Source organism: Pteronotus mesoamericanus, unplaced genomic scaffold (genome assembly GCF_021234165.1).
Source record: "Pteronotus mesoamericanus isolate MK-2021 breed Mesoamerican mustached bat unplaced genomic scaffold, CSHL_Meso_final contig_24, whole genome shotgun sequence".
NCBI lineage: Eukaryota > Metazoa > Chordata > Mammalia > Chiroptera > Mormoopidae > Pteronotus > Pteronotus mesoamericanus.
The window spans coordinates 5812795-5836571 of NW_026555100.1; the positions used below are offsets into that span (position 1 = coordinate 5812795).

At 37.5% G+C, this 23777-nt stretch overlaps 1 protein-coding gene across 1 annotated transcript in view; it reads left to right on the forward strand.

Moving 5' to 3' along the window:
* The first annotated feature begins 1419 nt into the window (after nt 1–1419).
* Nucleotides 1420–23777, forward strand: part of CFAP70 (cilia and flagella associated protein 70) — a 107205-nt gene continuing 84847 nt past the window's right edge. Inside the window, 2 exon segments of the mRNA XM_054572412.1 lie at nt 1420–1482; nt 2499–2685. Coding sequence (XP_054428387.1) covers nt 1420–1482; nt 2499–2685 — 250 coding nt within the window.

Here is a 23777-nt window from a genome sequence, read left to right on the forward strand (position 1 = left end):
TCTTCAGATTCTTCTTATAAATAAGAGGTGCGTGCCCTGTTGGGGGCCTCTCACCATAGGAGCTTCCACCGGATTGTCCTGACCATAACTTGTAATTAACCAAATTTCTTGTATTCATTCTTCAACAAATATGCCGCTAATGCCTTTTGCAGCCAGGGTCTCAGAGGCTTTGAATATGAGTGACAGATTACTTGTCTTTAAGGGGATGATTGAGCATTCAGGAAAAGCAGTGAATATTAATAATACCATTTGTGCTTTGCTTCCTAGGTTAAGCAGTTTCGCTATTTTAGTGAGTATTTACAACAAATGTGAAACAGGTCAGAAATTGTATTATTTATTTTACAGAATATTAAATAGGTCAGAAGTTATCCATTTTACAGAAGGTGAAACTGAGGCTCAGAGAAGTTAGGTACTTGTCCAGAGTCAAGCCAGTAAAGACCCAATTCATGTGAAGGCATTGAAAAGGAAGGAAGAAAATTTGTGCAAAAAGTCCTTTCAAATGTAAACTTGATAAGAAAGTTGTCAGGGCCACTTAGGCCTGAATGAACTTGGAGACATGGTGTTGAACAAAAGTGATTTGAGACTTTTAGGTTGAGTGGGAAAATGAGGGAGTAGCTGGGAAGAGGCAGAATAATTATAAAGTGTGGGGGCAGCAAGGTGTCTTCTTATTTGGTACCACCTGTCCTAGACACACTTAGTATAGTATATCCTAAGTGAACATTTGAATTGCATTAAGTTCCAATTCAAATTGATTCGGAAAACATGACCTTTAAAAAAAAAACAGATTCCAATTTATTTTTGAAACAGCGTCCTCAGTGCTGTAAAACAGTTAAATTATCTTTGACTAAATAATACATATGTCAAGACTTTTTCCAGTGGACTAATCATTATATGTGTCTGCTTCTTTCCCATTATCAAAATATACTTTTGTTTAACTAGGAAATTGAATAACCTTTGAGTTGAGCTTTGCATGTAGGAAGGAAGGAAGGAAGAAAGGAAGGAAGGGAAGAAGGAAGGTGGAAGGGAGGGAGGGAGGGAGGGAGGGAGGGAGGGAGGGAAAGCTTCCAAGGAACACTATGAAGGATGTGGGGAATGGGAGTTGGGGCGGGGGTGTCATTTATACCCTCTTTGTCTTGTGATAATTTGTGCTCAGTAGGTTAGTTACATGTATAAGGATCTTTTTAGTACTAACCAGTGAAATCATCCTATGGTCAGCTCCCTAAACCCCTGCCTATCTAGCAACAAAGGTTAGAAAAGCCACAAAACAGTGCTGGACTATTGCATTTCCCTAAATTCTCCCCTGGTGTTGGTTATGAGTAATGTGAGTCCTTGTACGGCTATGGTACATGAGGAGACACTTTCATTAATTATGTTTACAGGGACCAAAGAAGACCAGAGAGACTTAGTTCAAGTGCCAGTATGGAGCAGGTCACATCAACAGGCAAACCTGTGCAGATCACTGTGACAGAGGGATATGAATTGGTAAAGTTATTTTTGGAAATCTGAGAAGTTCCTAGTTTATTCATACTTCTTGAAAGTATGTTTTGTCTTTGGGATCAGGTATCTCTGTCAAACAGCTGTGGGCCGTGGGAGGCGCGCAGGGAGCACTATGGGGAGGAGTGACGTCCCCACCGTCCTGTGCCACCCAATCTGCTGGCTTTACATGGCAATGGCCCCTCCTTCTAAGTGTTTCTTTCTTTTTCATATTTTTAGTTAAATTTATTTGGGTGACATTGGTTAATAAAATTATATAGGTTTTAGGTATATCAGTGTTTCTTATGGATAGTCTAGAATCAACAATTCACATTACTGTGTGTGTATAATACCTGGCAATTTGAATATTAAATTTAACAGGTAAAACAAGAAGTAGTTTTCACTTCCCTAGACAGCAGTCCCATTTCCTGAAAACAATCTAAATTCTTTCCAAGTTTCCCTTATGACTAATTTCATTTGAATTTAAATAATAAAACACTATGATATAACTATTAAAATTACAAGAATAATGAAATGGCAAAATATTCATTCAATATTAAGTCAAAAAACTCTAAAGGAGCATGTAATACATGTTCTCTGCTTTGTTTTAAAAGGTATATACATATATATTTTTAAAAGGTTACACACATGCACACACACACACGCATATTCACCAAAAAACACCAGGAAATATATTTTAAAATGGTAATAGTGCTTGCATATTAGAGATTATAGATTATTTTCCTATGTGCTTTTTTCACTTTCCCAAATGTTCCACAACATAGTTCTATAAACACAATAAGTGTTATTTTTCAAAACTTCAACATAATGGCATTTAAATACAGTGTTGCATTTATCTACAGCTAGATTTGTTCAATGACTTGCTACCTACTTTTATATTTGTAATATAGCTTCATAGGAAAACATGGAAAATGCTATTTAATACAAGTAAAAATGGGTTGCCAGATGCGTAGGAAAATTCTCTATTTGATTATAATTGTAAAGTAATATGTTTTTGTCAACAGAAAGGTTTTAAAGGAGATACGCCAGTTACCTTTATTCGTGCAGAATTTAATCAGGCAGCTTTGGGAGACTCTACAAAAATTACCGTTTCTTCAGAAGGAACTGCAATATACAACTTCACTACTAGTTTTGAGTTCAACCCTGAAGGAGGAATCACTTTAGATGACCTTGCCCGCAAACCTGTGTTCTGTAAGTCTTTGTGGTTATAAAAATATTAATTATATGAGTATGTTATGAGAAGATCCTGAGATATTTAGTAACTGTTGTTGGGACAGATGAACACACCTCACCTTTTAATCTAGGTATAACACAGTGTACTTTGAGTCCTACCTGCTTCCGGTGGCAAACCTACTAATTTTAACTAATTTGTATCAAAGACTTGTTGATGTATGACTGAACTTGGCAGCCTTTATCTCCTAAGATGAGTTGGGAGCTCTTCCTTTGTATTCCCGTATTTACAGTTGCCAGATTTAAGGTAAAACAAGAAACAAAACTTGAGACATAGTTAGACTAAAAATTGTTTATCTGAATTTCAAATTTTAAAATAGGCATCTTGTGTTTTGCTTGGCAACCCTGTCTGTACCTCTATATACTCACCATACTGTATAGCAATTATTAATTTGCCTCCCTTCTTTGAAGAGGCAGTTTTTGAAATCTGGGCTGATCTTATTTATTTCAGAATTTCTACTCTCTAGAAATATCTGGGACATAAAAGGGCTCAAAAAGTGTTCGTTGAATGAATGACTGGATAAAGTGTGTGGATGGATTCTGTATTCATACTGCTATAGTTTCTAACTATACAGTATTATCTCTGATGTATTTTGTTCCAACACTGTAATCCAAGACTCTGAAGAAGAAAGGACTAGGCTAGGTAGCTCAGTTGGTTAGAGCATCATCCAGATACACCAAGGTTGTGGGTTTGATCTCTGGTCAGGGCTCGTATAAGAGGTAACCAACGAATGCATAAACAAATGGAAAAACAAGTTGATGTTTCTCTCTCTCTCTGAAAGAAAAAAAATTAATGGACTAGAAAAAAAATCCACTCACCATTATATCTGTCCAGGCCATGGGTAGAGGGAAAAGTCTTCCCTGAGTTGGTAGTCATGCACTTATGCCAGTTGTTATATTATATACAAAATTGTTAAAGCATACAAAGAGCATTTATATAATAAAAAACAATGACATACTAGGCCATAAAGCGGGTCCTGCCATATACCAAAGAATCAACAGCATGCAGACCAAGTGTTCTGATCAAAATACAAACATCAATGTTAAAAATCAATCACAAAAAGATAAAAAAAATCCACTTGGAAAATGTAATACATGCTTAAGAATATTTCACAAGAAAAATGAAAAAATCATAATGAAAACTGTAAAACATTTAGAATCAACTAACAGTAAACAACAAATATCAAAACTTGTGGGAAATGCAAAGGGACATAAAAGGAGGTAAGTTTTCTATACTTGAACTAGTGAAATGATGAAATGTAGACTGTAATAAGTAATGTATATATAGTGTAATACCTAGAGCAACAACTAAAAGTTATATACAAAGAGGTATATTCAAAAGTATTATCAATAAATCAAAATGGAATTCTAAAAAAAATGTTCAGGTAATCCACAGGACGGCAGAAAAAGACCTCTAGAGAAATGAAAAAGAGGACAAACAAAAAAGACCAGCAGACTTAAGCCCTAATACATTAATAATTACATTATTATTTTTACAGGATTTTGCAGAGTGAATTTAAAAATAACACCCATATGCTGAGAAACTCATTATGATAAGAAACTCAAAATAGAGCCATATAGTCAGGTAAAAAGTAAAAGGATAGGCAAAGACCTATCATGCACACATTAATCAAAACAAAGTAGAAGTGACCACATTAGCATTAGATAAAGTAGATTTAACAAAGAAAATAACCAGAGATAGAGACGTTTATTACATAATGATAAAAAGGTAAATCCACCAAGAAGACATAACGATTCTAAGTAGGTATGCACCAAATAACAGAGCTGCAAAATGTGAAACGAAACTGAAAGGCACAATAGCTGAATTCACATTTGTAGTTGGAGACGTAGCCACCTTTCAATAACTTGTAGAATAACTAGACAGAAAGTAAGCAAGAATATAGGAAAACTCAATAGCACCACCAACCAACAAGATCTAATCAATAGCAGAATATACAGATTTTCAATAGCCCACAGACCATATACCAAAACCATTTCCTGGGTCATAAAGTTAACAAATTTAAATGGATGAAAATAATACTGAATGTGTTCTCTGACAATACTAGTATCATAGTAGAAGTCAATAAAAGAAAGATAATAAAAGAAAGGAAACTCTTCAAACACTTGGAAACCAAAATCACACTTCTAAATAGTCCAAGTGTCAAAGAGGAAGTCTCAAGGGAAATAAAGAAAACATTGACCTGAATGGAGATAAAAATGCTACATATAAAAGTTTATCAGACATACCTAAAACATTGCTGAGAAAATTTACGGCACTGAATGCATACATTAAAAAAGAGGAAAAACCTCAGATAAATTATCTAAGTTCCTACTTCAGGAATCTAGAAAAAGAAGAGCAAAAGAAACCCAAAGCAAACAGAAGGAAGAAAATAATAAAGATAAAATCAGCAATCAATGAAATGCAAAAAAAAAAAAAAAAGAAAAGAAAAGAAAAGAAAGAAAGAAAGAAAGAAAACCAATGAAATAGCTGGTTATTTGAAAACATCAAATTTGACAAATATCTGGGTGGGGGAGAGAACACAAATTATCAATTATCAATATTGGGAATGAAATGGAATGAATACTGATGCTGCAGACATTAAAAGGATAGTAAGGAAATATTGGGTCAGCCAAAAGTCCAGTTAGTTTTTTTTTTCTGTAAAATGAAAAACACATTTTTATTTTCACCAATAACTTTATTGATTTGGATATTCTGAGTATGTTGGCTATCTACCCTGTGGTATAATATTAATTGTTCTCAATTAATACCTCAATTTGATCACTATCAGCTTCAACTGGTCTATCTGGCCATGGAGTGTCATCCGATGAGAAATCTTCAGCCCGAAAGTTCAAAACTTCGCAGGCCACTTTTGACATGTTCAGTCAGTCACAGCAGCTTCTTCATACACTGCACAAATCCTTTTTTGCATTTCCGTTGTGTTTTTACCTTTCTTGAAATAATAAAGCATAATATGCCAAAAATTTTGCATATTTTCTTCCATCTTCAATATAAAATGGCTACACAGACATTCCCCAAATTTGATGTTTTTTTAATTCCATGCTTATATGACAGCTGTCACAATACAATCTAACAAAATTGTTTTGAATGAAGTTAAAGACAATTAAATGCTACTAGAGCCACTTATGGAAAAAACAAATGAACTTTTTGGCCAACCCAATATTATGAACAACGTTTCATACGTAAATTTAACAACAAAATGGTCCAGGTCCTTGAAAAACACTAACCACAGCTAGTCCTATGTGAAATAAAATTGCCCTATAACTATTAAGGAAATTGAATTCATAATTTGAATTCTCCAAGACCAGATACTTTCACTGGAGAATTCTATAAGCTCTTTGCTGTTGCCACTTTTAAGATTCCTTCTTTGTCTCTGATTTTTGACAGTTTTATCATGGTATATCTTACACAGGATCTTTTAAAGTTGAGTTTGTTTTGTGACATGAAGTTCATGAACTGGGATATTGTTCCCCAAATTTGGGGACTTCTCAGCTGTTATATCTTTTAATAACCTTTCTTTCCCCCTTTTCCCTCTCTTCTGTAACTAATATTTCACAAATTATTTATTTTGATGGTATCCTATAGATCACATAGGCTTTCTTCACTCTTTTTCATTCTTTTATCTTTGTTCCTCTCTAACTGGATAATTTCAATAATTTCAATGTTCCTGTTTTCTAACTCACATATTCCTTCTTTTGCTTGATTCTTTCTTCTGTTGATGCTCTCTGTTGCATTTTTAATTTTATTCATTGTATTCTTCAGTTCTAGAATTTGATTCTTTTTAATGATTTCTATCTCTTTTGTTAAACTTCTCATTTTGTTCATGTATTCTTCACCAGGTATCTTTGAATTTTCTTCCTGTGTTTTCCTTTAGCGCATTCGGTTTCCCTAAAATTGGTATTTTGAATTCTTTATTGGGTAATATGGAGAGCTACACCTTTGGGTTCAGTTACTGGAAGATTATTGTGATCCTTTCGTGCTGTCATTTTTTTGATTTTTAAAATCGTCCTTGAGGTTTTGTGTTGCAGTCTTTGCATCTGGAGTAGCAGTCACTTCCTCCAGTCTTTAATTAGTATCTTCAGGAGAACAATTGCTTCTGTTTGCTTTGTTCAGGGATTCTGAGGCTTTTCCAGACCTTCTATGGTTATTAGAGGGTACATACTTCTTGTACCCTCTCTTGGCAGAATTCATTAATGTGTATGCATTCTGCGAACAGCCCCTCTTTCGTTTTCTCAAGAGTGGGGCTAAAGTTGGCCCACAGATTTGGGCCAACTTTTTACGTGTACTTACTAATCATCTGCTATAGAGCACTCTTGCAGCTGCTGTCAAGAAAGCTCACAGGAAGCCAGCCACTGGATGGAGGCTGTGTGTAGGTGAGGCACATGGAATGCTGGGAGTGCCTGTGGGCTAGTTGTGGGGATCCAAAGGCAAGGCATCCCCCATAGCTGGTGGGTAGGCTTCCTGATGGAGTCTATGGTGCAATTTGTAGGATCCAGGTCCCTTTAATGTCCTCTGAGAACCCTATCTGCCACTCTCCAGAATTCTTCTTGCCTCCCTCCCTAACCCTGTGCCCCACTCAAGTCATGCCGCTCATGATGGAGTGGTCCGGATGGGGCAAGAGAGAAATTGGCCCATGTGTCAGCATCCTGTACAGATGGGGAAGTGGGTGCGAATTCACACACTCTCACTTTCCCTCACGGGAGAAATCATGGGGCAAGAAGATTTTTGTTGGTCCTGAGCTGTGGTGCCTTAGGGGATGAGTGATGCAAGTAAAGTCAAACTGTTCTTTTTACCCTTGCCAATGCATGCAAATTCATTTTTCTTTGCTCCAGTGGTATGTTGGAACTTTTCTGCTAGAAACCTGCACAGAGCCTCTCTCATCTGTGGGTAATTGCTAAGATAGTGTTTTTCACTGCAAGTGACAATGGCTGGAGTTGGTTCATGGGCCACTGAAGGGTCCACAGCAGTGACCTAAGTCTGTCTAATACTGGACACATGGGTGTGTGAAACTCCTGGATCCTTGGCATATGGCATTGGATCCCAAAGCTTCTAAAAAAGGGACTGTTGTCTGAGGACGGATGCCAAATTTACCTATCGATTTATTTATTTTTATCGATTGATTTGAAAGAGAGAGAGAGAAGGATAGAGAGAGAAACAGTGATTTGTTGTGCATCTTATTTATGCATTTATTGATTGCTTCTTGTATGTATCCTGATTGGGAACCAAACCTGCAACCTTGGCGTATTGAGGCAATGTTCTAACCAACTGAGCTACCCAAGAAGAACCCAAATTTACTTTTGTAGAGATGCAGAAATCATGAGGTATGTCTTATTCAAAAATTTTGCTGATGTCACTCCTCTCACTTTTTCAAGACTTCAATAAAATTAAATATATAGGCAATTATAACATCTAGTATTAGCATAACAATGTTTTATAAGTGCACTTTTTGTTTTGTACATGATTAAGGGATTAATACATTTTTATAAATTCTGTTTTATTTATTATTTATTCTTAAATATTTTATTGTTTATGCTATTACAGTTGACCCCCTTTTGGTCCCCTTCACCCGGCCTACCCCCCACTTCTATAATCAATACCCACACTGCTGTCCATGTCCATGGTCCTTCGTGTATGTTCTTTGACTAATCCCTTACCTTCTTTCAATCAGTCCCTCCGTCCCTCCCTCCCCTCTTATAGCTGTCATTCTGTTCCATGATTCTGTGCCTCTGGTTCTATTTTGCTCATTAGTTTATTCTTTTTATTAGATTCTTCTTATAAATGAGATCCTATGGTATTTGTCTTTCACCATCTGGCTTATTTCACTTAGCACAATAATCTCCAGTTCCATCCATGATGTCACAAAACATAAGAATTCCTATTTTTTTCTGTGGCATAGTGTTCCATTGTGTAGATGTACCACAGTATTTTTATCCATCAGTCTACTGATGGGTACTTAGACTGTTTCCAAATCTTGGCCATTGTAAATAGCACTGCTGTGAACATAGGGGTGCATAAATTGTTTCGAACTGGTGTTTTAGGGTGTATTCCCAACAGTGGAATCACTGGGTCAAAAGGCAATTCCTTTTTTTTTTTTTTTTAGGAATTCCACAGTGGCTCCACCAATCTGCATTCCCACCAACAGTGCACAAGGGTTTCCTTTTTTCCACATCTTCACCAGCACATGTTGTTTGTGGATTTATTAGTGATAGCCCTTTTGGCAGGTGTGGGGTGATATTCCATGGTAGTTTTAATTTGCGTCTCTCTGATGGCTAATGATATTGAGCACTTCTTTCATATGTCTATAGGCCATCTATATGTCCTCCTTGGAGAAGTGTCTGTTCAAGTCCTTTTGCCCATTTTTTAATTGTATTGTTTGTCTTCTTGGTGTTGAGTCATATAAGCTTGTTATATATTTTGGAGATTAAGCCTTTGTCTGATGTATTGTTGGCATATATATTCTCCCATGCAATCAGTTCCCTTTTCATTTTGATGATGGTTTCTTTAGCTGTGCAGAAGCTTTTTAATTTGATGTGGCCCCATTTGTATATTTTTTTCCTTTCCTTCCCTTGCCCTAGGCTAGGAGATATATCAGCAAAAATATTGCTATGTGAGATATGTGAAAATTTACTGCCTGTTTATCTCTAGGATTTTGGTGGTACCATGACTTAATATTTAAGTCTTTTATCCATTTTTAGTTTATTCTGGTATATGGTGTCAGATGGTGGTCGTTTCATTTTCAAGCATGTACCAGTCCAATTCTCCAACACCACTTGTTGAAGAGACTCTTTATTCCACTGTATGCTCCTGCCTCCTTTGTCAAATATCAATTTACCATGAAGATGTGGGTTTATTTATGGGCTCTCTATTTTGTTCCATTGATCTATGTGTCTGTTCTTATGCCAGTACCAGAATGTTTTGACTATAGGACCTTGTAGTATGGTTTGATATCAGGTATTGTGATCTCTCCAACTTTGTTCTTCTTTCTCAAGATTGCTGAGGCTATTTAGGGCCTTTTATGGTTCCACATACATTTTTGAAATATTCGTTCTAGTTCTGTGAAATATGTCATTGGAATCTTGATAGTAATTGTGTTGAATCTATAGATTGCTTTGGGTTATGGACATTATAATGATGTCAGTTCTTCCTACCCATGAATACAGCATATGCTTTCACTATTTGTATCTTCTTCAGTTTCTTTCTTCAGTGTCCTAAAGTTTTCCAAGTACAGGTTTTTACTTCCTTGGTTAAATTTATTCCTAGGTACTTTATTTTATTTTTTGCAATAGTAAATGAGGTTGTTTTCTTAGTTTCTCTTGCTGATAGGTCATTATTGGTGTATAAAAACGCCATCAATGTCTGAATATTGACCTTATATCCCACTACTTTGCTGAGCTAATTTATGTCGAGTAGTTTTTTGGTGGAGCTTACAGGGTTTTCAATGTACAATATCATGTTGTATGCAATTAATAACAGTTTTACTTCCTACTTTCCAATTTGGATACCTTTTATTTCTTCTTGTCTGATCGCTGTAGCTAGGACTTCCAGTACTATGTTGAATAAGAGTGGTAAAAGTGGACACTCCTGTCTTGTTCCTGATCTTAATGAGGGAAATGATTTTGGCTTTTGCCCATTGAGGATGATGTTGGCAGTAGGTTTTCCGTATATGGCCTTTATTATGTTGAGATACACTCCCTCTATTCCCACTTTGCTGAGTGTTTTTATCATAAATGTGTGCTGGATTTGATCAAATGCTTTCTCTACATCTCTTGACATGATCACGTGATTTTTGTCTTTCATTTTATTTATGTGATAGATCACATTTATTGATTTGTGGATATAGTATCATCCTTGCATCCCTGGAATAAATCCCACTTGATCATGGTATATGATCTTTTTGATGTATTGATGTATGATCTTTTTGCTGATTGCAGTTTGCTAATATTTTGTTGAGGATTTTGGCATCCATGTTCATCCTCTGATGGTCTGTAATTTTCCTTTTTGTTGTGTCTTTACCAGGTTTTGGAATTAGGATAATACTGGCCTCATAAAAAGAGTTGGGAGTCTTCTCAGTTTTTGAATTTTTTAGAACAGTTTGAAAATGAAACATATTAGTTCTCTTTTGAATGATCAGTAGAATTCACCAATGAAGATATCTGGTCCAGGCCTTTTGTGTGCTGGGAGTTTTCTGATTACTGTTTTGATTTCACTAGTTGTTATTGGTCTATTCAGGTTTTTTGCTTCTTCCTGGTTCTGTTTTGAAAAACTGTATGTTTCTAGAAATTTATCCATTTTGCCTAGGTTGTCAATTTCTTGGCTGATAGTTGTTCATAGAAATTTCTTACCATCCTTTGTATTTCTGTGGTATGAGCTGTTACTTCTCCGCTTTCATTTCTTATTTTATATGTTTGGGTCCTCTCTCTCTTTTTCTTGATGAATCTGGTTAAAGGTTTGTCAATTTATCTTTTCAAGAACCAGCTCCTGGTTTGGTTGATCTTTTGATTGTTTTATTTTTCAGTCTCTATGTCATTTATTTCTGCTCTGATCTTGATTATATCCTTTCTTCTACTTCTTCTAGGCTTTGTTGTTGTTTTTCTAGATCTTATATGTATAAGATTAGGTGTTTATTTGAGATATTTCTATCTTCTTTAGGTAGGCCTGTAAAGCTATAAACTTCCCTCTCAGGACTGCTTTAACTGTGTCCCATAGGTTTGGGGTTGTTGTGTGTTCATTTTCATCTGTTTCCAGGTACTTTTTGATTTCTTCCTTGATCTCATTTTTAACCCACTCATTATCTAATAACATGTTAATTAGCTGCCATGTATTGGAATGTTTTGGGTTTTTTTTTCTTGAGGTTGATTTTTAGTTTCAAGCCATTGTAACAAGAAAATGCTTGATATGATTTCAGTTTTCTTGAATTTGTTAAGGCTTATTTTGTGTGTTACCATGTGATCTCTCTTTGAGAATGACCCATGTGCATCTGAAGAGAATGTATATTTTGCTTCTTTAGGGTGAAATTCTCTGTAGATATCAATTAAATCCATTTTATCTACTGTTGTTTAATGCCACTATACCTTGTTGAATGTTTGTTTGGATGACCTATCTGTTGTTGACAGTGCGGTGTTAAAATCCCCTGACTGCATTGATATCAATCTCCTTCTTAAAGTCCTCCATGATTTTCCTTATATATTTAGGTGCTCCTGTATTGGGTGCATATATGTTTATAAGGGTTATATCCTCTCATTGGGTTGAATCCTTAAGTATTATGTAGTGACTTTCTTAATCTCTTATTATAGCCTTTGTTTTGAAGCCCACTTCATCAGAAAGAAGTATTGTTATCCCAGCTTTTTCTTTTTTTGCCTCCATTTGCATGGAATATTTTTATCCATCCCTTCACTTTCAGCCTGTGTAAATCTTTTGTCCTGAGGTGGGTCTCTTGTAGACAGCATATATGTGGGTCATGTTTTCTTATCCATTCAGCTGCCCTATGTCTTTTGATTGTATTATTTAATTCATTTACATTTAAGGTTATGATTGATAGGTACTTATTCATTGCCATTTTTCCCTTTGTACCCTTGTTCCTCTCTCTCTTTCTATTTCTTCTTCTTCTTCAAGCAATTCCTTTAGTGTCTCTTGCAATGCTGGTCTGGTGGAAATGTACTCCTTCAGCCTTTAAAATTTTTTTTTGGTGTGGGAAGCTCTTTAATTTGCCTTCCATTTTAATGAGAACCTTGCTGGATTAGAGAAGTCTTGGTCGTGAGTCCTTGATTTTCATTATTTGGAATATTTCACGCCAGTCCTGTCTGGCCTGTCATGTTTCTATTGAGAAATCAGCTGACAGGCTTATTGGAGCTCCCTTGTAGGTAACTACCTCTTTGTTCCTTGCTGCCTTTAAAGTTCTCTGTTTGTCTGTAACCTTTGTCATTTTAATTGTTATGTGCCTTGGTGTAGGTCTCTTTGGGTTTATCTTGATTGTGACTCTCTATACTTCCTGAACTTGCATTACTTTTTCCTTCACCAAGTTAGGGAAATTTTCTGTCATTACTTCTTCAAATGGGTTCTCTATTTTTTGCTCTCTTTCTTCTTCTGGTAATTCCATGATGCAAATATTGTTACATTTTATGTTGTCCCAATGTTCTCTTAGGCAATAATTTTTTTTAAGTCTTTTTTCTTTTTGTTGCTCTGACTGCGTGTTTTTTCCACCTTCTCTTTCTAATTACTGATTCAATCTTCTGCTTCATCTAGAATAGTTTTAATTCCTTCTAGTATATTTGTCATTTCAGATATTGTACTCTTCATCTCTGTCTGGTTCTTATCAATAGTTCCTATGTCATTTCTCATGCTGATGTAGTTCTCTTTAATTTCCTTGAGCATTCTTATAACCATTACTTTGAACTCTATGTCTAATAATTTTTTTGCCTCAATTTCATTTAGTTCTTTTCCTGGGGATTTCTCCTTTTCTTTCATTTGGAGGTTGTCTCTTTGTCTCCCCATTTTAGTTGTCTCTTTTTGTTCGTTTTTGTGTATTAGATCTGTTTTGACTCCCTGTCTTATGGGATAGCCTTATGTGGTAGGACTCCTGTTGTAACCAGTGGTACAGTCTCCTTGATCATGTTCTGAATGCTCTAGGAATGCTCTTTGTATTGATTATGTGGACTCTCCTATTATATTTGGGCCTTGGTTTTTGTTGGCCATTAATTAGTTGTGTCTCCCCTCCAACCTTCTGTCTGTGAGGCTCTACTCCTACCACATCTTATATGCTGTTGTGCAGTGCTGACAGAACAAAACAAAACAACACAAAAAAACCCCAAACAAGTAACTTCCCCCTCTAACTACAAAAGCAATATCAACTCAAAAGAGCAAAGAACAATAAAAATGCGAAGAGAAATGGAATAATAAAGAAAGGGGAGAAAAAAAGAAAAAAGAAGTAGAATAAAAGAAGACCAAAGGAAAGAAAAGTGATTATGAGAGGAGAAAAGGAATGTGAACTAATATGACTAATGAACTGAAAGAGGAAAAATGGGGGGAAAGGGTCAAGGAAAGAGAAAGAATAATAATAAGAAAAAAATAAGAAAAAGAAAGTAGAAGGAAACAATGGGGTAATCAAAGGTAAGATTAAAGTAAGGACATAAAAGAAAAAATAAAGCACCAAATATAGAAGAAAAAGAAAAAAATTATAAGGCTATGAGAAAGAAAAAAATAACAAAAATAATTAAAAGAACAAAGATTTGTCTCAGCAGGGTATAGTGCTTGTCTCCTGGGTTCTGCCTTTGGATGTGGCTCTAATGTGTCTGAGACTGGTATAAGTCAGTGTCAAGTGCTATCCATAGCTAGCGCTCAGCTACAAGCCCGTTTGAAGCTACAAGTCACTGACAGTTTGTAGCTGATTTCTTTGGGCTTGGCTCTACCCAGGATGGGCCAAGCTGCTCAGTAAGGCAGTGTTTTAGGAGCAATGGGTCCAAGTGTCTATCAGCAAACCACCAAAGACACCACCGGATCTGCCTCTGTCTGCCAGCCTGCTGTTCACCTTAGACTGGTTGTAGACCTGACTGTTTCTGAGAAGACTTCTGGTGGAACCTGGCTGATGGGACTCCTGGATATTCTGTGGCCAGTGTCTTTCAGAATTCAGGGAGGACAGTGGTTGTATTCTTCCACCCCTGCGACACTAGTCTGAATCTATTTGAGATTATTTCCCTGTACTCAGAAAGGTAAGGCCTGTAGTAGGCTAATGAGTGGGGCCTCCTGAGTCCAGATTTTGGGTATGCCAGAAACCAGTAGGGGGTTTTTATGGCTCTCTCATGAAGGAGCAGTGCCAGTTTGTTTCCTGAGTGCCAGAGTGTATGGTATGGCTGTGCCCTACAGCCAGTTTCTGACACCCAATGAGTTCATGTATGTTGCTGTCTCCTCAGCAGGTGTTATGATGCAGGATGGGAGAAAAAGAAGAAAAACCACACACAAAAACCAAACAAAAAACTGAACAAACCAAATAAAAGGAAAAAAAAATATGCAGGGTAGAATAAGAAGGATTCCAGAGGGAGGGTGGGGTGAGCAGCATCTCACAGGGTAAGGTAATTGCTTTCCCTGGGAGAGGTTTGCTCTTCTCAAGAAAGAAGGCTGCTGTGGAATCCAAGTATTTCCCAGCATCCAAAGCCTCACAGCTGCTTTCCCATCTCTCTCTCCATTGCCTCTCTCTCTAGATGCACCTCAGCTGCAATCCATGCTGCCTTCCCTCCACTAGGGCTCAAAGTGAGTGGTTGTGAGAACAAAACCTGTGTTTTGGCTCCTTTAAGAGTTAAAGAAAAAAAAAAAATAGCCCTGGCTAGTGTGGCTCAGTGGACTCAGTGCTAGCCTGCTAACCAAAGGCTTGCTGGTTTTATTCCCACTCAAGGCACATGCCTGGGTTGCAGGCCAGGTCCCCAATGCGGGGAGTGTTAGAGGCAATAGACATTGATGTTTCTCTCCCTCTCCTTCTCCCCCACTCTCTCTCTCTCTAAAAATAAATAAATATTTTTAAAAAGTAGTGGCTTTGTCTCCAGTGCGTTTTGTCTTTTCCCAGCACAGAGAAACCTCATGGCCTTTCACTGCTGGATGCTGTGTGATCCACTGATCCTGGCACTGGGACTCTGTGTTAGGAAGCCCGTTTGTGGACCTGGCTTCTCACCTCTCTAGGGGAAGCTCCCATAACCATGCTTCCACCTCAGCCACTGTCCCTATTATTGGGGCCAGTGTCTTAATCAACCCTTCCCTTACTACCAGTCTTGAGGTGGTTAAAAGTCTCTTTTTTAGGTGGTCTTTGGTTTGTTTTTGGTGAATGTTCCCCTCTTTAGTTTTTTAAGGATATTTTATTGGTTATTCAGTTCTAGTTGTCCCAATTTTTTCCCTTTGCCACCCTCTGCCTGGTATCCCCCTTCCCACCAGCAATAATACCCCTTAGTTCATGTCCATGGGTTGTGTGTGTAAGTTCTTTGGCTTCTCCCTTTCCTATACTATTCTTAACATCTCCCTGTCTAATTTGATGCTACAAGTTATGCTTCTTAATCCCTGCACCATCTTCCCATTTCTGTCCCTTCCCCCTCCTAGCTGATAATCCTCCAAATGATCCCCATACCTATGATTCTGTTCTTGTCTGGTTGTTTGCTTAGTATGTTTTTGTTTTTGTTTTTTAGATTTGGTTGTTGATAGTTGTGAGTTTGTTATTTTAATGTTCATGGTTTTGATCTTCTTTTTCTTCAATAAGTCCCTTTAACATTTTATGTAGTAATGGCTTGGTGATGATGAATTCCTTTAGCTTTACCCTGTCTGGGAAGCACTTTATCTGCCCTTTGATTCTAAATGATAGCTTTGCTGGATAGAGTAATCTTGGTTGTCGGTCCTTGCTTTTCATCACTTTGAATACTTCTTGCCAGCCCCTTCTTGCCTCCCAAGTTTCTTTCGAGAAATCAGGTGACAGTCTTATGGGAACTACTTTGTACGTAACTCTTCTTTTCTCATGCTGCTTGTAAGATTCTCTCTTTATCTCTAACCTTTGGCATTTTAATTATGATGTGTCTTGGTATGGTTCTCTTTGGGTCCAACTTGATTGGGACTCTCTGTGCTTCCTGGACATGCATGTCTATTTCCTTTGCCAAATTGGGGAAGTTTTCTTTCATTATTTTTTTCAAATAGATTTCCAATTTCTTGCTCTGTTTCTTCTCCTTCTGGCACCCCTATAATGCGAATGTTGGACCTATTGAAGTTGTCCCAGAGGCTGCTTATATTACCCTCATTTTTTTTGGATTCTCTTTTCTTCTTCTTGTTCTGATTGGTTGTTTTTTGCTTCCTTGTGTTCCAAATCATTGATTTGATTCTCAACTTCATCCACTCTACTGCTGTTTTCCTGTAAATTGTTCTTTATTTCAATTGGTGAATCCTTTGTTTCTGACTGAATCTTTTTTATGCTGCTGAGGTCCTCCTAAGTTCCTTGAGCATCCTTATAACCAGTGTTTTGAACTCTGCATCTGATAGAATGCATATCTCCATTTTCTTTAGTTCTCTTTCTAAAGTTTTGATATGTGCTTTCATTTGGGCCATGTTTCTTAGTCTCCTGGTTTTGGCAGCCTCCATGTGTTTGTTTCTATGTATTAGGTAGAGCTGCTTTGACTCTGTGTCTTGATAGTGTAGCCTAATGTAGTAGGTGTTCTGTATGGTCCAGTGGCACAGCCTCCCCTATAACCCCAGCTAGATATCTGAGGTGTACCCTGAGTGTGACCTGAGCACACCCTCCTCTTGTAGCTGAGCTATGGTTTCTGTTGGCAGGTCAATGGGAGAAACTTACCCAGGCCAGTCAGCTGCAATATTAGCTGTGACCACTGACCTCCAGTCTCTGCCCTCCATGGAGGATCAGCTGTGTAGGGGCGCAGTGGTGGTTCTTCGAAGTGGTCTGTGTCTGTCCACTGGGTGCGCTGGCCCTAGGGTTTTCCTGGTGGTGCAGGTTAAGGTTAGCCCTCACCTGTGTTTCGCCTGGAGCCACTCTTCCTCGCTATAAAGCAATCTGAGAAGGCTTCTTCTTGTGCTGGGCTTGGAGATTCCCAGGAAAAGCCAAGCTGTGAAACTAATCTGGCTGCTGCTAGTGCCAGGCCTGGAGCTCACTGAAGCCAGCTGTTGCTTGGTTGATAGGATTTAGCAAGTTGTGAAGCATGTGCCAAGACCAGCCATTCATATGGAAAAACCACAGCAGATTTTATGCTGAATTTTTATCCTGCTTGGGTGGGCTTGTAAGTTGGGTGTGGTGGAGTCCCTGGGTATCTCCAAGGTGAGTCAAAAAGTGTTAGCCAGGTTGATGAAGTCTCAGATATGGCACCAGTCTGCCAGCTCCACGGCTCTGCAGGGGAAGGACTTAGAAAAGGGACAATGGCCTCTGCCCACCCTGATGCCAGACATTTCAGCCTGTCTCAGTATGCCACTGGTGCCTTTTAAGCTGCCACCCTGGCACTGGAGCTCAGAGAGAGTGTGTCTGAGTAGGTAAGTCTGTGTGTGGGTTCTTTAAGAGGAACTGCTTGGGGCTCCAGAAAGTTCTTCCACTGACTCAAACCCCACTTGTTTTTGCAGCCAGCAGATGTGGACACTTATCTTCCTGGCACTGGAATCCTAGGCTGGGGAGCCTGGTGTTGGGCTGGGACTCTTCACTCCTGAGATATCCCTCCTGAATTTTTATCCACCACATGTGGGTGAGAGATCAGCCCATTCCATATCTGCACCCCTCCTACCAGTCCGGATGGATATGGTTTCTTTAACTATGTAGTTGTCAGACTTCCATTCAATTCAATTTCTGATGGTTCTGAGTGATGGTTGTTCTATATTTTAGCTGTAATTTTGATGTGGTTGTGTGAAGAGACAAGCCATGTGTAACTACGTTGCCATCTTGATCAGTAGCTCCCTCTTTAGTTTTATTTCCAGTTTGGTTCTGGGAGGAGATGTGTTACCTATCCTCCCACTCTGCTACCATCTTGCCCCCTGTCTGATGAATACATTTAAAGAAAAAAACATTAGTGTAAAATCTAGTATTAGTGTAACTTGGTTTGTAACTTCAAATCTTGTTTTCTATATAATTTAAGAGACTAGTGCATTTAAAGTTATTATTAGTTTATGTTTTAGTGTACACAGTGTATAAAGATATAATTTTGTGACACAAATAACAAAAGGATGAGGATGGAGGTGTACAAGAACAGAGTTTTTTTATTTTATCTAAATTAAGTTGCTACAAATTCAAATTACAGTGATTATATGACTATATGTAGAAAACCTTATAGATTCCACAAGAAAAAGAACAGTTAGAATAAATGAATTCAATGAAGTAGCAGGATAAAAATACAGCATAAAATCTGCTGCAGTTTTTATAAACAATGAACAATTGAAAATTAAAGTATACATCAATTATATTTACAATAGCATATAAAGGAATAAAATACTTAGGAAATAACTGAAGTATTGATAGACTTGAACAATGAAAAGCTGAAAAACTTGCACAATGAAAACTACAAAGCATTGCTGAAAGAAATTGAAGTTAAGACACAAATAAATGGACACACATCCCATGTTCATAGATTGGAAGACTTAATATTGTTAAAATGTCAATATTATCCAAAGAAATCTTCAGATTCAATGCAATCCCTATGAAAATGTCAATTATTTTTGCAGAAATTGAAAAACTCTTCATAAAATTCATATGGAACTTCAAGAGACCCCAAATAGCCAAAACAATCTGTAAAAATTGGAGGCCTCTCACTTTCTGATTTCAAAACTTACTACAAATCTAGAGTAACCAAAACAGTGTGAAATCAGCATAAAGAAAGACATATAGAACAATGAAATAGAATAGAGGGCTTATAAATAAACCCTCACATGTATATGCTAATACCATACTTTACAAGGTTGCCAAGACCATTCAGTGGGGGAAAGGACAGTCTTTTCAACAAGTGGTACTAGGAAACTTGATATCCACATGCAAGAGAATGAAATTGGACATTCTCTAACATGTGATTTTAAAAAATTAACTCAAAATGGATCAAAAACTTAAGTGTGAGACCTAAAGCAATAAATCTTTTAGGAGAAAATATAGGAAAAATTTTCATGACATTAGGTTTGGCAATAAATTCTTGGCTATGATACCAAAGACACAGGATAACAAAAGAAAAAATAGAAAAGTTAGACTTAATGAAATGATTTTTATTTTTATTTTTTTAATTTTTAATTTTTAAATCATGTTTATTCTATTACATTTGTCTCCATTTTTCCTCCTTTGCCTGCCTCTCCCACAGTCAATTCCCACGCTGTTGTCCATGTCCATGGGTCATTCATGCATGTTCTTTGTCTAGTCTCTTCTCCTTCTTTCCACCATTGTCCCCCTTCCCCATCCCCTCTGGTCACTTTCAGTCTCCATGTTTCCGTGCCTGTGGTTTATTTTGTTTGTTAGTTTATTTTGTTGAATAGATTCCACTTATAGGTGAGATCATATGGCATTTGTCTTTCACCAACTGGCTTATTTCACTTAGCCTAACATTCTCCAGTTCCATCCACGTTGTCACAAAAGGTAGGAGTTCCTTCCTTCTTTCTTTTTTTCTTATTTTTTTAAATGCAGATTGATTTTATTTATTTTTTAATGTCAAGATCCATTATAAAATATTAAAAAATTTAAATCCATTATAAAGTTCAAGCAATTAAAACAACATGACACCAACACAGAAATAATCAAGTAGATCAATGAAATAAAATGAGCATTCTAGAAACAAATGTATATATCTAATAATGTAATATATGATTAAATTGATATTTCAAATCAATCGGGAAAATAAGGCTTATTCAACAAATAAGCTGCATGGGCCACTATTACTTGAAATAAAACAAATACAGAGCCCTATTTCACACATCATACAACAAATATTCAAGTGAGTTAAAAATCAATATGTAAAATCTAAGGAGTTTTAGGAGAAAATACAAAATAATATTTTTCTTACCCTGAAATAAATTATTCAAACCCAGAAGCTATAAAGTAAAATATTGACAATATGACTGACTATATTAAACATTTAAGACTATACAGTAATATACATATAAAAAAAGTTAAAGGACAAGTAATAGAATAGGAGAATATTTGCAACACATCTAAAAATATTTGGGGTTTCTCTAGGGCAAAAATTCTACAAACCTTTAATCAAAAATGGATAAAGAATACCAAAAAGTCAGTTAAAGCTTTCTAAAAATAATAGAAATAAGCAAGACATATAGAAAAAATAGGTTTAGTTTCAACAAATAATAAAGGAACAATTAAAATAACACATCACTGTCACAATCAGATTAATAAGTATTAAAAGTATTGGTAATATTAAGTATTGATGACTGTGAAAGGAATGGGTATTCATGAACTCTTTTTATTCATCGTCTTAACACAGTCCCTTTAGTATATTTTGCAGTGCTGGTTTTGTGGAAGTGTGTTCTTGCAGCCTTCTTTTGTCTGGGAAACTCCTTATTTTGCCTTCTATTTTAACTGAGAGCCTTGCTAGATAGAGCAGTCTTGATTGCAGGCCTTTGCTTTTCATGACTTGGAATATTTCTTGCCATTCTCTTCTGGCTTGTAGTGTTTCCGTTGAGAAGTCAGCTGCTGGCCGTTCCGGGGCTCCCTTATATGTTACTACCTCTTTCTCCCTTGCTGCCCTTAGGATTCTCTGTCTTTGCTACTTGCCATTTTCATGATGATGTGTCTTGGAGTGGGCCTCATTGGGTTCCTCTTGAATGGGACCTTCTGTGCTCCCTGGACTTGTGCTCCCTGGTCATTCTCTGTCCTCCAATTAGGGAAGTTTTCCATCATCACTTTTTCAAACAGACTCTCTATCCCTTGCTCCTCTTCTTCTCTTTCTGGTATCCCTAATATATAGATATTATTACATTTCAGGTTGTCCTGCATTTCCCTCAAAGCCTCTTCATTCTTTTTGTGTCTTTTTCCATTTTCTTGCTTTTTCCGGGAGCTTTTTTCTACCTTATCCTCCAGCTTGCTGATTCAGTCCTCAGCTTCGTCTAGCCTGCTTTTGATTCCTTCTACTGCGTTCTTCAATTCAGAAATTGCATTCTTCATTTCCTCTTGTCTCTTATTGATAGTTCCTATGCCCTTTTCCATGCTGATATAGTTTGCAGTAAGTTCCTCATAGTTTCCCTGTAGTTTTTTATAATTCTCTCTGTGCTCACTGAGCTCATTGAGCTTCCTTAGAACCATTGTTTTGAACTCACTATCTGATAGTTTACTTGCCTCTATTTCATTTAGTTCTCTTTGTGGGGATTCCTCCTTTCCCTTTGACTGGGGGGTGTTTCTTTGTCTTCCCATTATTTGTGAGACTCTTCTTTTTTGCTTCTGCTTCTTAAAGTGATCCGTCTTGATTTCCTGACTTTGTGGTGTGAACTTCTATGGTAGGAGATATCTGTTTTTTCTTGCTGGATCTGCCTGATGATGTCAGATGTTGTCCCTGTCTGACCTTAGGCAGTCTGTTAGAGACTTCCAGGAATCTCCTGTCTGTGGCTGTCTCCTTCAGCTGTTAATCTAGTCACTCTGCACTCAGCAGGCCAACTTAGACACCACAGGGTGAGGTGAAGTCCCTCCTGGGGGCGGGGTTATTGGGTCCTCTCATGCTGCTGCCACTCTGGGGAGTGGTCTGCTTGAGCAAGATGGCTGCTGCCACATGGGGGAGGAGTCAGCACAGGGATTTCACTGGCTACTCTCTCAGTTCTCTCCCCAAAGCCTCCCAGTCTCTCCTCAGGCATCTCTAGTCCACTCTGCCCCTGCCTTTGCCAGAGCCCAAGGTAAGTGGCTGCAAATAAAAATTTATTCATTGGCCCTTTAAAAGGCTCTTGCATCTCCAGCCACCTGTCTCTGGCAGAGAGCAACCCTGCCGCTTTTCTTGCAGCTGGCTGTTATCTGTATGCTTTTTGGGCTCTGGTGCTGCCGGCTGGAGATTCCTCCTTATGGTTTTGAACCCACTCTTCTCAGAGGGATCCAGCTGGCCATTTCAATATCCTTCTGGTGCTGCCGCCTGTGGACACCCTGCCCACCTTCTCCAGTCTGTACCACACTCTTTACCAGTTGGGTTGTGCTAAAACTGATTCTTCTGTCTTTCTGAGGTTATAAGGCTCCTCTCTTGCTGTTGTTCAGTTGTTTGTTCCAGGTGATTTCTCCACAATTTAGTTGTAATTCCAGATTGGTCCTGGGAGGGGGTCAGTGTGACTTCCACTCATTCTGCCATCTTGATTTCTTAATGAAATATTTTTTAAAAACTGCATAAAAAGATCTTCTACTATTCTGTACACAGTCCACAGAATGGGAGAAAATATTAGCCAGTTATACATCTGATAAGGGATTAATATCCATAATATGCACAGAAATCCTAAAACTCAACAACGACAAAAACAACCTGATTTAAAAATGGGCAAAGGACTTGAAGAGACATTTCTCCTAAAGATCTGCAAGTGGTTGATAAGCAGATGAAAAAATGCTCAACATGACTAATTGTTAGGGAAATGCAAACTCAAACTATAGTGATATACCACCTAATGTCTATACATTAGGATAGCTTTTAAAAGATTTTGATAGCTTCTATCAAAAAACAAAACAAAAACAAAACAGAAGCCCTTGCTAAGTATCTCAGTTGGTTAGAGCATTGTCCTGATACATCTGAAGTTGCTGCTTTGATCTCCGGTCAGGGCACATACAAGAATCAGGGAATTAGCCAGTAAATGCATGAATGAGTGAAACAACAGATTGATGTCCCTCTCTCTCATCAATAAATAAAAAATTAACCCCCCCCCAAAAAACAAGTGTTGGTAAGGATGTGGATAAATTGGAACACTTGTACACTTTTGATGGAACTGCAAAACAGTACAGTGACTGTGGAAACTGGTGGTTCCTCAAAAAATTAAAAGTAGAATTACCCTATGATCTAGTGATTCCACTTCTGAGAATATATCGAAAAGAATTGAAAGAGTTTTCAAAGAGATATTTTACACTTGTGTTCATAGAAGTATTATTCACAAAAGGTAAAACAGGGAGGCAATCCATATGTCCATCAATGGATGAATGGATAAACAAAATATGGTATATGCATACAATGGAATATTATTCAGCCTTAAAAAAGAAGGAAATTCTGACATGCTACAACATGGATTAACTTTGAGGACATTATGCTAAGTGAAATGTCAGTGACAAAAGACAAATACTTTGCTATTCCACTTATGGGAGATACTTAGAGTGTGAGATACGTAGGAACAGAAAATATCCTTGTGGTTGCCAGAGGGAGAGGAGAATCGGGAGTTACTGTTTAGTGAGTATGGAGTTTCACTTTTATTTATTTATTTTTAAAAAGGTTTTATTTATTTATTTTTAGAGAGAGGGAGAGAAACATCAGTGTGTGGTTGCCTCTCATGCACCCCCTACTGGGACCTGGCCTGCAACCCAGGCGTGTGCCCTAGACTGGGAATCAAACCAGCAACCCTTTGGTTCGCAGGCTGGCACTCAATC